We start from the raw sequence: 16,459 nt of genomic DNA, 5'->3' as shown, positions 1-16,459 counted from the left end.
AATCATCTAAACCGTGTTATTTATTATATCTTTTTTATTTCTAACAATAATTATTTTGCATTAAAGTATTTATTACAATGGAACAAAATTTTACACGTAGGGTGTCCCAAACAAACTAGCTTCACAGTTGAAAAATAACGAACTGATTTTACTTGATCCTGGCTTTCTGAATATAAAACGTGCCAAAAAACTGTTTGTTTTAGTGAATATTAGATTGACAAGGTTTACAATTAAATGCTACAAGATAAAATATGATTTCTAATTAATTTGCATGTTTAATAAGACTCATTGTACACACTCAACTAGCTCTTAAATTAGAGAACAAATCAGATTTCAATCATACATAAAATTTACTTTAGTCTAAAATCGACCAATCTATCTTGAAGCCGAAGCAGTTCTGTTTCTCAATTGATGACCTCGAGATATATCTCTTGACGAATTTCTACCCATTGTTTTAGTTCTGTTTAGCTCAAAACTTGAGTCAAACCTATTGATGGGTTCTCTTGAACAGCTCAAAAAACTTCTAAACAAAAATTACATAAAATTAGAAAATTCAACATAGATGATTATTCTCCGTATCTATTTTATTGCATGTCAAAATAATGGTGTAAACTTAGATTTTTTGATTTAAAGGATTTAAAGTTTGAAATATCGAAGGTTACGAATCCGGGAAGCATAGATATAGGAATTAGAAAATCTGAGTTTGTGGCAAAAGCTCAATTTCTTTATAAGTTTTCATAGTGGATATCGAGATCAAGCATTGAAGATCTCATTGAAAAATGTTGACCACCGGTCAAAGAAATGAAAGCTGTGTGGATTATATGAATTATTCAGGAAAAAATGTCGGAAGAAATTTCAGATTGTCTGAGAAACCAAACTATGAAACTGTTTTGCTGTAAGAAAGAAAAAACAGATTGTCATTATCTAAAGATGCAAATCCTAGAGAAACTGTTTTCTATGCAAAAATATCAGAATATCAAATACCAAATGATCAAAAATCTTTATATGATCAAAAAGATGTACGCTGAACAGTTGTGACAACTATTTTTTTTCAAAAATATCATAATAGCAATTTTACAATAAAGTTAATTTTAAAGTTTAAGGGATATTCTTAAACATATTTTTATGATAAAACCATAGAGAATAGAATATATAGAGAGGAATTTACTAGAAAAAAGTGTAAAACGGCCATTTTGTTGTACTGTTTCCATACTGCAGGTGTACTTCACATATTTATGCTATATAACCTGTTGGGCCCTGGAATATCATTTAATAGAAAATCTAAAATTAATATTAATATAAAACCAAATTATGAAATAGGCTGGTTTCATAATGATAATGATCATTTCACATAGACTCTATGCCTTCCACTTTACAAACGATGATTTTCCGTTATAACTATAAATCAAATGATGTTTTTATTCACCTAATTCATTATAAAGTTTATTTAACAGTTTAAAAAATTCGAAATTGAAATGGATAGTCTAGGGAACATACTGTATTAATGTACTCTACTCTGCATATAATTTGTGAACATTTACATGATTTGTACACTTTGAACTCCCTTTCAGGCTGAAAGGGACTGAACAAATCCATACCGAGAGATTCTTTTAATTCCTCTCTATATATTCTATTCTCTATGGATAAAACGTCTGTAAAATGCTCTCTCTTTCACACAATCTATTTTTTCTTCTCTTTTTTCTTATCTTTTCTTTTCTTCTCTTCTCTACTCTTCTGTTCTCTTATCTTTTTTCTTCTCTTCTCTTATCTCTTATCGTTTCGTTTTTGTTTAATCTTTGTTGTTGACATTTAACCGGTTTTGAGATGAACAATGCAGTACGATCCGTTGTTATGATTTTTCTCTGATTTGTTTACATTTCTAGCTTGTAGACCGAATTGAAACGTACTGCGTTTGTACTGTATAATTCGGTATTTGATCATTTGGCATTTGATCTTTTATTATTTTTGCTTTTCTGTACCTGTCCGGCACAAAATCATCATCCATTGAACAATGAAGAACTGGATCTCGTTTCCTTCTTAATTCATTCTCAGGAATCTATAAGTAATAAATTTGCCTCCCAAAAAATCCTTTTTATAATGACAATAATCTTTTAGGGAAAATATATGTTTTTAATCTTCAAAGAATCATAGTGACGAATAAAAGATGAAACTTAGAATTAGGTCTCATAAAAACAATTGTCTTCAAATGTTTTTACTTTTAAACATTGACGTTTTTTGCAGAATGGCAAGGGCATTTTTGAGATAATTCATCTACTAGTTTTCATATTTATCGATTGCTTTAAAGTCGAAAATATCAAGGATTTTTAAATCTTGATTTAAAAAATCAATGTTGATAACTTTTACTTTTACTTTGCTTGTCTGTCTGTCTGTCTGTCTGTGTCCAATAAACGTCGAAGGCTGAACCGATCGGGCCCAAATTTTGTGTGGGATCTCGCATGACCGCAGGGAAGGTTTATGGAAGATCGAAGTTTCAAAAATTTGCCTCTAACAAATTTCGATTTTTGAAAATTTTGAAAATCCACCATTTTTTTTATAAAATCCGCGAAATTTTTTGCTTTTTTTGTGAAAGCCTAGTCTATATATAAATTTAGCTTGTCTGTTTGTTTGTATCCAATAAACGTAAAAACGGCTGAACCGATCAAGCCAAAATTTTGTGTTGGACCTCACATGGCCCCAGGGAAAGTTTATGAATGATCAAAATTTCAAATATTTGTCCCCATCAAAATTCGATTTTCATTTAATTTTTAAAAATTTTGAAAATCCACAACATTTTTTGTCAAAATCCTTGAACTTTTTTTGTTTTGCTTTTACGATGTACACAAAGATAACCATGTTCACAATTAAAATAGAATACGGCCGCGAAGCGCTCTAAAAGGCTAGTATATATATACTTTGCTAGTCTATCTGTCTGTTTGTTTGTTTCAAATAAATAGCTGAACCGATCGGGCCCAAATTTTGTGTGGGATCTTGCTTGACCCCAGGGAAGGTTTGTGGATGATCAAATTTTCAAATATTTGCCTCCAACAAAATTCGACTTAGTTAAATAGTAAAAATTCCACGATTTTTAAAAAAAAAGCCTATGAAAGCCTAGTAATTTTAAAATTAATTCAAATTCGATTAATAAGTTTTTGAGAGAAAAATTATCTCATTAATTACCTCTGGTTCCCAGTCCCACCAGTTCTTTTTTCCTCCCAAAGGTTCGGATCCGCAACCTATAAAGGATCCTGAAACCTCTTCTCCTTCCTCCCAACCCCGCCAACTTTTCCATTTTTCCGCTCCTGAAAACAATAAAATGTAGAAATTTAGAATAACTAGCCTTAGAGGGCGCTTCGCGCCCATCTTCTAAATTAATTGTGAACATGTTCTCTTTGTGTACATCGTAAAACAAAACAAAAATAATTCGCGGATTTTCACAAAAAATTTCGTGGATTTTCAAAATTTTAAAAAATTTAATGAAGATCGAATTTTGATGGAGACAAATGTTTGAAATTTTGATCATTCATAAACCTTCCCTGGGGTCCCTAGATGTCCCAAAAAAAATTTGGGCCCGATCGGTTCAGCCGTTTTGACGTTTATTGGATACAAACAAACAAACAGACAAACAAACAGACAAGCCAAATTTATATATAGATAAGCTTTTCAGGGCACTGTACTGTACTGTACTGTACTGTACTGTACTGTACTGTACTGTGCACCAATCTTCTAATTCAATTTTAATTGATGCACTGTGTGCGTTTTCTCTTTGTACAATAAAAAAACAAATTTTCCAAATTTTACGAAAATCAAAATATTTTTTGGGGTAATTTTATACATTTTGACATTCCCTGGGGTCAGGAGAGGTCCCACACATAATTTGGGCTCAATTGGTTCAACCGTATTAACAGACAGACCCACAAGCAAAGTTTATATATCAGATTCAGAAAAGTTTTGGTCGTAATATTCATACCTGTTTTTTCGTTGAGTTTTCCCCCCTGAACAGTTTCATTTAAATTGAGTTGGTTTGGGTTGGATTGAGCTGATGGAATCTCTAGGTTGGATTGAATACTTGAGTTTTCAGGGATAGGTTTAGGATCTGATTGATTCTGCATGTTTACCAGGCTAAGATTAATACTGGAATTGATGTTGTTGATTATCTCTGTTGTAAGATATTGATCACCAGGAGTGGTGTTGTTGATGTTGGTCATGTTGATGTTGTTGCTGAGATTATTAACCAGTAAGCTACTGTTGCTGAGGAAAAAATAAATATCACTTTTGGGCTAAATAAATATCTAAAAATATTGCCAATGCGAAAATTTAAATTAAATTAAATCATTTTCCCATTCCTAAATCTCGTAACTCCATCTATTTCAGCACTTCGTTTAGCAAGCTCTTCAGTCTAGTTCAATAAAAGATATAAAGTGACCAACTTGTAGCACTTTAAACCATTTGTAGTTTATGTACAGAGACAATCTCATCTTGATTTGGATGAATCTATGCAAGAAAGTTCCGTGAAAAAAAGTTTATGGAAAAAAAACCTGGAAATAAAACTTTGGAAAAAAATCCGAATTTTCTCAAGTCCTTGGAAAAAATGTCACTGGAAATAAAGTCCTGTGTTTTGGATTCCTGGGACTTTTTTCCTAAAATAGTATGGGGGCTTCTAATAAAGTCTCAGGAAATAAGATCTCAGGAAAAAAAGTCCTGAAGAAAATAAATCCGAGGGAAAGAAAAACCTAGAAAAAAAGTCCTAGAAAATAAAGTCTCGAATTGGTAGGACTTTATTTCCGGAGACTTTTTAATAAAAGGACTTTTTTCCACAGGACTTTTTTAGTGTGAAATTTTAGGATTTTTTTCCGGAAACTTTTTTTCCAATGACTTTTTTGGCGGTTACCGATTTGGATATTTATAATGATTAAAGAGATACATAAGTTGTAGATACTGAAGACTAAATAGTAAGACATTTTTAATTAATCTATTTTAATAAGGAAAGGGAGGACCATGAGTTTGTGGTTGTAAACAGAATGTAAATCTTTACATCTCTTGTGTAACCTATATAAACAATGTTCTCTGAAATGTAATCAATAAAGAGGATTTATAGGATCCATTCAAGGATAAATATATGAACGGTCGAAAAGTAATTATAAATTAAAATCATTATAAATCAATACAAGCTACCATAGGCGGCCTCAGGGAGGTGGTGGCAGTCCATTACCCCTCCTGAGTGAAATTATGGGGGGTGTACCCCCCCCTGGATTTTACAAATTCAGTACTCCGAAGGCTTTTGACCTGGAACAGGTCATCTATGACCACCAACAGGTTGGTCAAGCTGGAAAGAATGGCGATGAACCCAAAGAGGCTTGCCTTAATTTCGGACAACAGTGTTATAAATACCTTTATTTCAAGCGGCCCTAGAAAACTAAATTATCGTAGATTTGGAAGAAGGGAGGATGTTTTTTTTATTTTGAATTAAAATTCCTTTTTTTACTTTAAGCTTTCTTACGGTATACTTTTATTTTTAACTTTAAAAATTAACATAGAAACTAATGCAGTCTCCTGCAAGAAAAATTGGCATGATTTAAGACGCATTATTTAATAAAAGATCAATAATAATAGCAGGAAAAATAAAAAATAATTCTCCCTTGATTAGAATAATATGATATTCTATGTATAATGTTAATGTTTAAGGTTCAATCCATAATACTTAAATGTAAAAGAAACTGTAATATTAGTATGGTAAATAGTACTTTATATCAATAGAAGGGAGGTCATTTTATTATAAGATTACTTTATATCAATAGAAGGGAGGTCATTTTATTATAAGATTACAGAGGGAGGTAAAACTAATATAGGGGGGGGGGGGAATCTTTTACCCCCTTGTATTAAATTCTGAAGCCGCCCTTGCAAGCTACACTTGATACAATGTGTGTAAATACAAAGATTTCAGAATGTATTTATATTGTCAATTCTCATCATGAAACACAAGTCATGATCCATTTTAAGAGAAGTATTGTGACAAAAACCAGTCCCCCCCCTGACTGACCTGACCCCCTTAAAATACCCCAATGTTCCCCTCTCCACACATTCCATTCGTTATATAATATACCTGAACACTAACTGTAGAAGTTAGATTTCTTCTTCTTTTCTCCTTTTTCTTCTGATTCCTCTCTCTTCTATTCTCCTCTACTCTTCTTCTCTCCTCTTCCTCCAACCTTTCTCTTAGATCTTCTTCTGCTTTCAGCTGCCGTCTTGTCTTACACCCCTTATATGTTTATTGTTCATACTAATTAATATACAACCAATATATCAATTCAAATTAAATATGGAGGTAAATAATTTTCAAGCAACTGAAATGAAATATTTTACGTAGATCATAATCATAAAAATCTTTATTTTCTGTGCACATACAGTGAAAGCCAGAAAACTCTGAAATAGAAAGACGAGTTTTAGAATCAAGGTATAACTTTAAAAAATTCCAAGGAACATGAGACACAGAAATTATTTAGTGGAAACAGACCCATTTCAGAAAATTAGTTATTTAATAAGTGTCTAATAAAACTATTTGCTTTGTAACAACATCAAATACACTTAAGTAGTTCTATAATGTCGTCTTCTTATTCCATTGTTTTCTGGTTGTTTTTGTGTAATAAATTTTGATTTATAAGCTTATTTTACCAAATTTTTACTTTTTAATACCTCCTTCGATAATTATTATCTGAAAATTTTTTCTGCTACTTTTCTTTTAACCCTTTTACTTTGTTTTTCTGACTGTTCTTATTTTAAGGAACTGAAAACTTGCAACGATAACGATTTTCTAGTCCCTATATCTTTAATATCCGACGATGAAAACGTTATCCAACATAAGTTGAACAGGCAGGTTGCAAAAATTATAGAAATTAGAAAATTTGAGGAAATTTGACTTCATGTTTAATTTTTTTGTTCTCTTCTCTGATTCATTAGATTATTTATTTACCTGAGTAGGTTTGGACCCGGTGTTTCCGAAGGGCATAAAGAAACCTCCGTCACGGTTAAATACTGCTCCATCCTTGGGATCCGGAGCACTAACCTAAACAAAGTAACTTACATTTTGGTTAAATACTGCTCCGTCCGTTCAGGGCAAAAACAATTTTATGTATAAAAGTGTTGGCCCCCCCCCCCCACAGTATAATTCGTATCTATGTGGTTCAAGTAGATATGTTCCATATAGATGATCATACCTTAGATTCTCTTCTCAACCCTGTTCCTGAAATAGATCCTCGTCTACTCCACGTATAGGTCTCAACACCCTTTAGGATAATAATAATAATAAAAATAATAATAATAATAATGATAATAATAATAATAATAATGATATATTTATATATGTATGTTTGTCGAAATAGACGGATTATAACACAAAAGTATTTGAAATGTCATCTTATTTATCCTACTTTGAAAGTTGAGTTTAGAAAAAAATTAATCAAACTTTTTAAATTGAAGGATCATAGTTGGTCTGATTAGCTCCGTCAGATTCTATTAAATAAATGTCTGAGAATAAATAAAGTAAATTTTTAAAATAAATTACCTCTGAAATATTTGTATTGCTTCTATATAGAGTTCCATCCTAATAGTTAAAAAAGATACATTCACATGGCTCCAATTGTTACGTATGTCTTAACTCAACACGGTGCACACTTGAATTTTTATCAAATTAAGGGTACCGTTGTAATCTTGCTTTGCATGGAGGATCACTTGAAGGTGTTCTTTCAGCACCTTTTAAGAGGAAGAACTCAACTTCTTCACGTGTTTTTTTTAAATTGCCATAATTTTATGCATCAAGTTTTATCGGTATTTTTGTACTATTTCATCAATTAATCAATTAATTAATCAATTAATCAATATCGGTTGAATACACCTGTGTAAAGGCAAAACAAGGTCTACAAATATTTTAAAAGATACCTTACTCAATGATTTGTTTCTATTTAGATTGGTGTCAGGTCCAGGTTCCTGAAAACAAATTTAATTGTTCTAGATTGATTAAAATTAATAAAGCTTTGAGAAAAACTTTTGAGTTTTTAAATCATTTTTAATCATCTTGTTGGCAAGCATGTGTAACTAAATATGCTTTAATTAAATCTAAATTTCTGATAACTATCAATAAAATTGACCTTGGAACTGAAATGATTAACCTGAGCTAAAGATATATATTCCTGACTGCTATAGCGGGAAAGGTTGGGAACTAAACTATCTCTAAAATATTTCAACAAAATTATTAAATAAATCTTAATCGCACAAGAATGTTTCATCAGGGGGGATAGGGAGAAAAATTTGCTTCCTACCCTTTTAACATCTTTCAATTAAATTGCATCGCAAGCAAGGTTGTATATTAAGGTTAGATTCTCTGGATGTGCTCGAATGTACGGAAAATGTCGTCTTCATGGCAATTGGTGGAGGATAAAGTCACAGCGTTATTAGTGAGAGGGGGAAGGATTTTCTCCGCGTTTTACAGCTGAAAGCTAAGAAAATCCTTCCCACTCTCACCAACAACGTTGTCACTTCATCTTCCGCCAATAAGCAATTACAATGTTATGAGGATGTTTGTCCACTGTCCATTGCTATAAAGACGACATTGGAGGGCATCCAGAGAATCTTACCTTAATAAACAACCTTGATCACGAGAGATCAAACAAGTTTTTCATGAAAAAGAAAATATTTTTCCAAGTATACCTGGGAGGAATAAAATCATGCTGCCTAGTTCTATGCTTCGGATCCTGGTCGAGTCCAAGGAAACTGAAGATTATAGGTTTCTTTTCAGGATCGACAGAAGACGATCGGAGATCTCTAGCCTCCTTCCAGGTATTAGTATTATTACCATTGCTGTGACAAACACTACTTCGTCGCACTTTTCTTGAAGATTCCTCTATAATTAATTTGAGTTTAAAAAAAAATTGGTATCTTTCAAAAATATTATGAATATCAAAATAAATGTTGTGGGACAGTTCCACACTTGAGGGGGGTTTCGGGGTCCTGGGACAGGGGGGGGGTGTTCTGGGTCCTGGGTTCCCCCTCCCACCCCTGCAGACGGGGGGGGGGGTGTTCTGGGGTCCCAAGAATCCCAATATCGGAATACTGTTATACTATTAAAATAATCTTACAATTTTGTATTTATCTTTCAAAAAAACTTTTATAAATAGAAATTGTTATAATAATATTATAAATTAACCTTGTGATGTTGACCAAGTCTTTAATGCCTGAAAAACATTATTTCAATTTTTTTTTTAGAATAAATCATGAATAATTAAAATTATTGGTACTTACATTATTACTCTGTTCTGAAGACGAATCTACGCTTATAACAGAATTTCTTCTATTATTAACAGGAAAGCTTGAAAGTAGCAATGAACTGGATTTTCCAAAAGGTTCAATATTTTCTAAACTTATTTCATTCAACACTTTCTTCTTCCTAGCTGATGAAATATAAGACTGAGGATCCTTATTTTCTTGAGCAAAACCATTTCCAGGATTCAGGGTTGGTTCCATCAAAGACCTGGTTATTGTTTCATATTTTTTTGCTTGAAACTCTTGGTTTATAGTGCTTGTAAAATTACAATAATTCTGTGTGCTGGTATTCTGGATTAATGACTCTGAGTTGGTTTTCGAGCTATTGAGCATTGAACCATTTCCGTGAAGAAAAGTTTGACTGTGTATATTACTAGAAGCCTGATGAATAGAATCCTCGGTTATGCCACAACTTCTTGGCTGAGTCTCTAGCCAATCTGTAATTTTCTTATTTTCCCTAAAAATTAAATTTTTTTATTTTTATTTTTTATTTCGAGTAACCTTCCAGCACAGAAATCTATGAAATAAATGCATTAAAACCGTGTCGCAACGTCTTGACCTTTGGGTTTACCTCTGATACTTTATTGCAGTGAACTTTAGCTTTAGTTTGAGTAATTGTCAAAATCATGATCAAATGTTGCGTTCACAATGGTGCCATGAAATTTTAAGAGATACATGACATGACTGATTCACAACACTACCCTCTAAACCTATATCTAAGCCATAAATTGGAAAATATATCTCTTCTGCCTAAATCTACAAGTCACTTGGATATACAAGCCATTGCACAAGGTTACCGGCTTTTTACTCGACCAGATGTGAAGACTGGACTGCTATGGAAGATTCCTCTCAAGAGAGCTTTCAGGGATCACAACTCCCCATTTTCCATAAGGGGTGCAAGTTATGGGTTTTCCTTAATTTCCCTAGCTGGGAAACAGTATAAAATGGAGGAACACAGGGAGAAATCCCCTATACCCTTCTTCCTATAAATCTACTAATCTCTCTTCTCTACCTTTTCCACAACTCGGATGTTAAAAGGACTATTTAGAAAGGTCTTAAAGTGCAGAAAAGAGATAAACTAGAAAAAAGAAGAAAATAAAGAAAGGGGTGTTTTCAGCTTTACACTTTTTTTACCGATAGAGAATGAAGACAAAAACAGGATGGGAGACATCCTACCCCCTCTCTTCAAAAAATCTTATTGAAGTTAAATGATCTAAAAAATGTGTAAAGCCGACCCTAGCAAACATGTGCAAGCAATACAGAGCTGACATTGAAATACTACAAATTGCCTGGTAAGCTTTCCAAGAAAAGAAAACCAGACAGTTCACTCAAAATGAATTTCAGAAAAAAAACAAGATCTTTTTAAAGATAATTCTGCTAGTGAAAGTGTATAATTTACAAGAACATCCCTTTTTTTCTTTTTTCAAAATTAGCCGATATATGATTGAAAGATGTATAAAAGATGAACAAGAATAAAGCGAAGAAGAAATATCAAAATATTTTCATCTGATATCATATAAATATTAAAAATATTGTAAAATTTAAAAGAAATAAATCATTAAGATTAAAAACAAGTCACTTGTATAAAGAAACCATAATTGCAAATTATCATAAAGGATTACTTGAAATTACGTTTACAGTCCCTTTAAATATATTTTCAATTACCATTGTTTTGTTGTATTATTATGAGACTTGATTTTCTCTACAACTATAGACGAGATGACCCAGCTACCTCGCCTAAATACTGATGGTAAGTACTGAGGGATAAAAAAAAACGTAGTTTAAAGGGACTCTAATCCTAATTTCATGTGACCCACCATGCAAAGATCGCAATGCCTGATTTACAACGGTACCCTTAAAAGTATGAATTAGATATAAATGTTTTAGTTTCTCTAAACTGTTTATTTGGTGTCTCTGCAAAAGTGACTTTCGCGTTTCTTTTTTTTAAAAAACTCACAGAAATAAACACTTTTTGGCTAAGAAAAATGATTGTATCTTCCACATTTTTATCAGAGTTAGGTTTCAAAGGTACCTTTGTAAGTCGGGCATTGTCATCTTTGCTTAGAGGGTCACTAAATTACGGTTACAGTCCCTTTAAGTTATTCTTGTACAGTAGATCAATACGTTCTTAGGCTAATCATTTTCTTTTGACAAATCCCATTATTCAAAGTCTAAAAGAACTTGATCATTTCGTTTATTTATCTAGCTATTAAACCAATCACAATCTAGAATCTCCGTAGAAAGGATTGATTCAATTGGTGTACCGTCCCTTTTTACCTTATAGTCAGTATATGTACTGTACAGTTTGCTCTAACTGATCTATGAACCGGAATCCAGATATCACGGAGTTTAGAAAACAAACATTACCAATATTAATACAAATGTTAACCTTGGTTTTGCAGGTTTATATTCATCATCAGGATTATCTTCAAGATCTTCATCTCCAGGATTAATAAAACCTGGACAATCAAGTTTTCTTAATAAGAGTCAACTTATTGTAAGAAACCAAGAAAAACACATTCCCGTGGTTCTCCCGAGATCCCCAATCAAAATTTGAGGCAAATAGGGCAAGGGGTTGCTGAGTTATTATCGGACATTCAAACAAACAGAGATTACAACTTTATATGGATACCTGGTTGATACTGACCAAGCAGTGATCTAGTTTCATCCTCTCGACTTGAGATACTGGGGTCATATTCACTCTTCTCAGGGTTAACTTGGACTTTCGTTTGAGGTTTCCAAACCAAATCTGGAGTCTTGGAAACCGGTTTGGTGTTGTTGTCAAATTCATGCATTTCAAACTGGTTTATTTCTAGATTATCTTGGTTTTGAACTGTTTCATTCTCCAGAGCTGTCTCTGTCTCTAGGTGTAGAGGTTCGCTGAACACAGGAGGATACATCTTTATTTTTGAAATGGATATATTCATATCCATGTTTAATTTGGATATATCCATCTCCGTCTTTTCATTTCCGTACACTAATTTGGTTTTCCTGGCAGGTTTCTTTGGGGGCTCAGGGTTCCTTGGTCTATCTGCTTCATAATCCATTTTTTTCTTAAAATTAATTTTTTCGGCATTTAAAATTATTAATAAAGTTAATTTACAAGGAATCATGTCAAGCTCATGCCGTTTTTAAAATCGATAAAAAAATTTATTCAGCAGTCTGAACAAAAGGCACTGAACACTCACCAGAAATTATTTTCTAATTCCTATATCTTTGCAACATGATTTTTGAACCTTTGATATTTCAAACAGTGAATTGTGTTATTTAAAATAGTTTGACATATCAAAGGTTCACACAATCAGGTTACAAAGAAATATGGGTTAAAAGTTAGAGTTTGTGGCTTGTGATCTATTCCTTTACATTATTCAAATTCCGAGTTACATTTTCGAACCAAAAATTTTAATAATTTTAATTAATGACTAAAAAGTTACATAGATGAATATATCTAGAAACAAGTTATTAAAAAGCTTTAAATCCTCTAGGAAATATTAATATCACTGGTTTAACTTTGATCTATATAGTTGGCAAAATAATATTTTCTTCTTTAAACATTTCTTATCTTAATCTTTCTTATTTTTGTCTCAAAATGTAAAGATAATCAAAATCTAAACTTAGAAAATTTTATGTTTTGAATTTCCAGACCGGGAGCGTACTGATCCATTTTAAGCTTACTAAGCAAGTTTGTCCCCTAACGATGAATTACTGGCAAAATATAAATATTTAAATCTAGAAATTTTTAACTTGCTTAGTTTTTTTGAGCAGGAAAGCAAATCTGATTTAAGATGAATTGTGCTAGAATAAAACAAAGACCGGATTGAACTAAGAAAAAATGAAAAAATGCACCCAGGGACGGATTGGTATATTACAAATAAATTATGAACGAAAGTAAAATTAAAAATGAAAATAAATATATGGAAATTGAACTCGAACGGATTTTGCTAATATAAATGAAAGTGGAACTAGGACGGATTGGGATAATATAAGTTTTATTTGGACTAGGGTGGATTGGAATATTACAAATGAAAATGAAGCTAGTAAGTATTGGGTTATTATAAATGAAAATGAAGCTAGGAAGTATTGGGATATTATAATTGAAAATGGACTTATTGGGAAAATTTAAATGGATTAGGAAATTATAAATAGAAATTGAAATAGAATGGATTGGGATATTATAAATGGAAATTGAACCAGACTGGATTGGGATAATATAAATGTAAATTAAAATAGAACGAATTGAAAATGGAACTAGGACTGATTGGGATAATATAAATGTAAATTGAACTAGGACGGATTTGGATATTGTAAATGTAAATTGAAATAGGACGGATTGCGATATTATAAATAAAAATGGAGCTAGGACTGATTGGGATGATATAAATGTGAATTGAACTAGGACGGATTGGGATATTGTAAATGGAAATAGAACTAGAACAGATTGGTATATTATAAATGAAAATAGAACTAGGACGGATTGGGATAATATAAATGGAAATCGAACAAGGACGGATTGGGATAATACAAATAAAAATGAATAAGAATGGATTGGGATAGAATAAATGAAAAATAAACTAAGGACGGTTTGGACTAGTATAGATAAAGAATGAACCAAGGATGGGTTGGGCTAATTAAATGAAAAATGAACCAAAAACGAATTGAGCTAGTTTTATTGGAAAATTAACCAAGACGGATTAGGCAAGGATGGATTGGGCTTGTATAAATAAAAAGCGAAACAAGGACGTATCGTGCTAGTATAAATAAAAAGCGAAACAAGGATGGATTGAGCTAGTATAAATAAAAAGCGAAACAAGGATGGATTGTGCTAGTATGAATGAAAAATTAAACAAGGATGGATTGGGCTAGTATAAATGAAAAATTAAACATGAACGGATTGGACTAGTATTAATGAAATTAGAAACTAGGACGGATTGGGCTAGTATAAATGAAAAATGTTCGAAGGACAGATCGGGATAGTATAAAGGAGAAATGACCCAATGACGGATTGGGCTTGTTTTAATGAAAAATGAAACAAGGATGGATTAGGCTAGTATAAATGACAAATGAAACAAGGATGGATTGGTCTAGTATAAATGAAAAATGAAACAAGGACGGATTGGGCCAGTATAAATGAAAAATTAAACATGAACGGATTGGACTAGTATTAATGAAATTAGAAACTAGGACAGATTGGGCCGGATATTATGAATGAAAAAAGACTAAGATTGAAAGCAAATCTGATTTAGGACGAATTGGGCTAGTATAAGTGAAAAGGTGAACGGATTAGGTTAGTCTTATTTAAAAATCAAACAAGGACGGGTTGGGCTGGTGTAAATGAAAATAGAAACAAGGACGGATTGGACTATTATAAATGAAAATTTAACCAAGGACGGATTGGGCTATTATAAATGAAAAAAGAAATAAGTATTGATTGGGTTGGTATAATAGAAAAATCAAACAGGGATGGATTGGGTTAGTATAAATGGAAATGAAACAGGGATAGATTGATAAAAGCAGTTTAATTGGTATGGAATAAGGACTTGACAGGATAAAATCAATATATCCAGAAGAAGAATAATCACAAAAGGTTGCTATATTTGTTTACAATATGCATCTGACTTGATAAAATGGAACTGTCCTCAAGAAATAAATTGCTTCCTCATTACGAATAAATAATTCTATGTTCCATATTTATTTAGATCTTGATGTTCTTTAATTAGATTGTTATTTAATTAACAATATTCACATATCCTTTGTACGATTATTCAATTATATTCTTAATATATATTTGTCAATTACATGTGTAATGAAGGAACCTCTGGTAAACAATGGACTGGGAGCATGCATCTTTAATCCTAGAACACACTAGGGTCATATTTAATTAAATCTTTAATCAACATCATCAACATTCAACAAGATACAGCTAAACAATTATAGGAGAAGAGTAAAATTAAACGGACTGTAGGTGTAATTTTAACTGACCTTCTATGCGAAGATAACAATGCCCGATTTACCATGGTGCTCTTAAAACCTTAAAATGTGGAATACAAATGTGCAAGTCACATGAAATTACGCTTCTAGTCCCTTCAATATGTTTTATTCCAAGGAGAATACATGGAACCCATAGAGAATAGAATATATAGAGAGGAATTTACTAGAAAAAAGTGTAAAACGGCCATTTTGTTGTACTGCTTCCATACTGCAGGTGTACTTCACATATTTATGCCTTATAACCTGTTGGACCCTGGAATATCATTTTATAGAAAATCTATAAATTATTGTTAAAAGAAAACCAAATTATGAAATAGGCTGGTTTCCACTTTACAAACGATGATTTTCCGTTATAACTATAAATCAAATGATGTTTTTTATTCACCTAATTCATTATAAAGTTTTTTTAACAGTTTAAAAAATTCGAAGTTGAAATGGATAGTCTAGGGAACATACTGTATTAATGTACTCTACTGCATATAATTTGTAAACATTTACATGATTTGTACACTTTGAACTCCCTTTCAGGCTGAAAGGGACTGAAAAAATTCATACCGAGAGATTCTTTTAATTCCTCTCTATATATTCTATTCTCTATGATGGAACCCCAGAATCTTTGTTTGCATGGTAGTGTTATACTCCATATATTATTTTTAAAATAATTATTATTATTTTAAAGATTTATTCCCCTATAGTTTCAATAGAATTAGATATTTCCATTTACTCCGATTCAAGGATTCATATCTCTAATTGGATAATGAGACAGATAGAAAGATAGATGTTACCGACATGCAATTTCTATTAGTTCAGAATAGACTACAAACTCGTGACTGAACCCTGATTGGATCAGGCGCTAATGGACGCGGCAAACAGGAGTGATTCACACACAAAGATATAAATACATATATAAATGGTGTAGTTTAAATTCGTTTAATAATTTGAATATATAGTTTTACAAAAGAAAAAAATATGAAAAATTATGCACAAATAGGCGACATTGATCATTACTTATTACATACCATGTTTATCATTTCACTTATTACGTAATCATCGAATCCTTTAACATATAAATTATTCGTTCCTGTATTTAAAAGTTCTTGTAAAACCGGAACTTTCCATGCATGGTCCAATGGGACATCAAAATATTTCATTTGTTTCT

The 16,459-nt window shown here is 31.9% G+C and overlaps 1 protein-coding gene across 1 annotated transcript; it reads right to left on the bottom strand.

Annotated features, from left to right (window-relative positions):
• Positions 1 to 17: 17 nt before the first annotated feature.
• LOC111694920 (uncharacterized) lies at positions 18 to 12,361 on the bottom strand. Its single transcript, XM_023463982.1, has 16 exons — positions 11,945 to 12,361; positions 11,702 to 11,771; positions 10,978 to 11,049; positions 9,292 to 9,769; positions 9,197 to 9,224; positions 8,701 to 8,893; positions 8,163 to 8,223; positions 7,933 to 7,980; positions 7,559 to 7,597; positions 7,212 to 7,280; positions 6,968 to 7,060; positions 6,101 to 6,256; positions 3,968 to 4,396; positions 3,178 to 3,299; positions 1,980 to 2,056; positions 18 to 523 (listed from the first exon to the last, which is right to left on the bottom strand). The coding sequence occupies exons 1-13, from the start codon at positions 12,357 to 12,359 to the stop codon at positions 4,325 to 4,327; spliced, it is 1,794 nt and encodes a 597-aa protein (XP_023319750.1). The 5' UTR covers positions 12,360 to 12,361; the 3' UTR covers positions 18 to 523; positions 1,980 to 2,056; positions 3,178 to 3,299; positions 3,968 to 4,324.
• Between the last annotated feature and the right edge of the window lie 4,098 nt (positions 12,362 to 16,459).

This window comes from Eurytemora carolleeae, unplaced genomic scaffold (genome assembly GCF_000591075.1).
Source record: "Eurytemora carolleeae unplaced genomic scaffold, Eaff_2.0 scaffold22, whole genome shotgun sequence".
Lineage (NCBI taxonomy): Eukaryota > Metazoa > Arthropoda > Copepoda > Calanoida > Temoridae > Eurytemora > Eurytemora carolleeae.
This window is presented reverse-complemented; position numbering and strand designations above follow the sequence as displayed.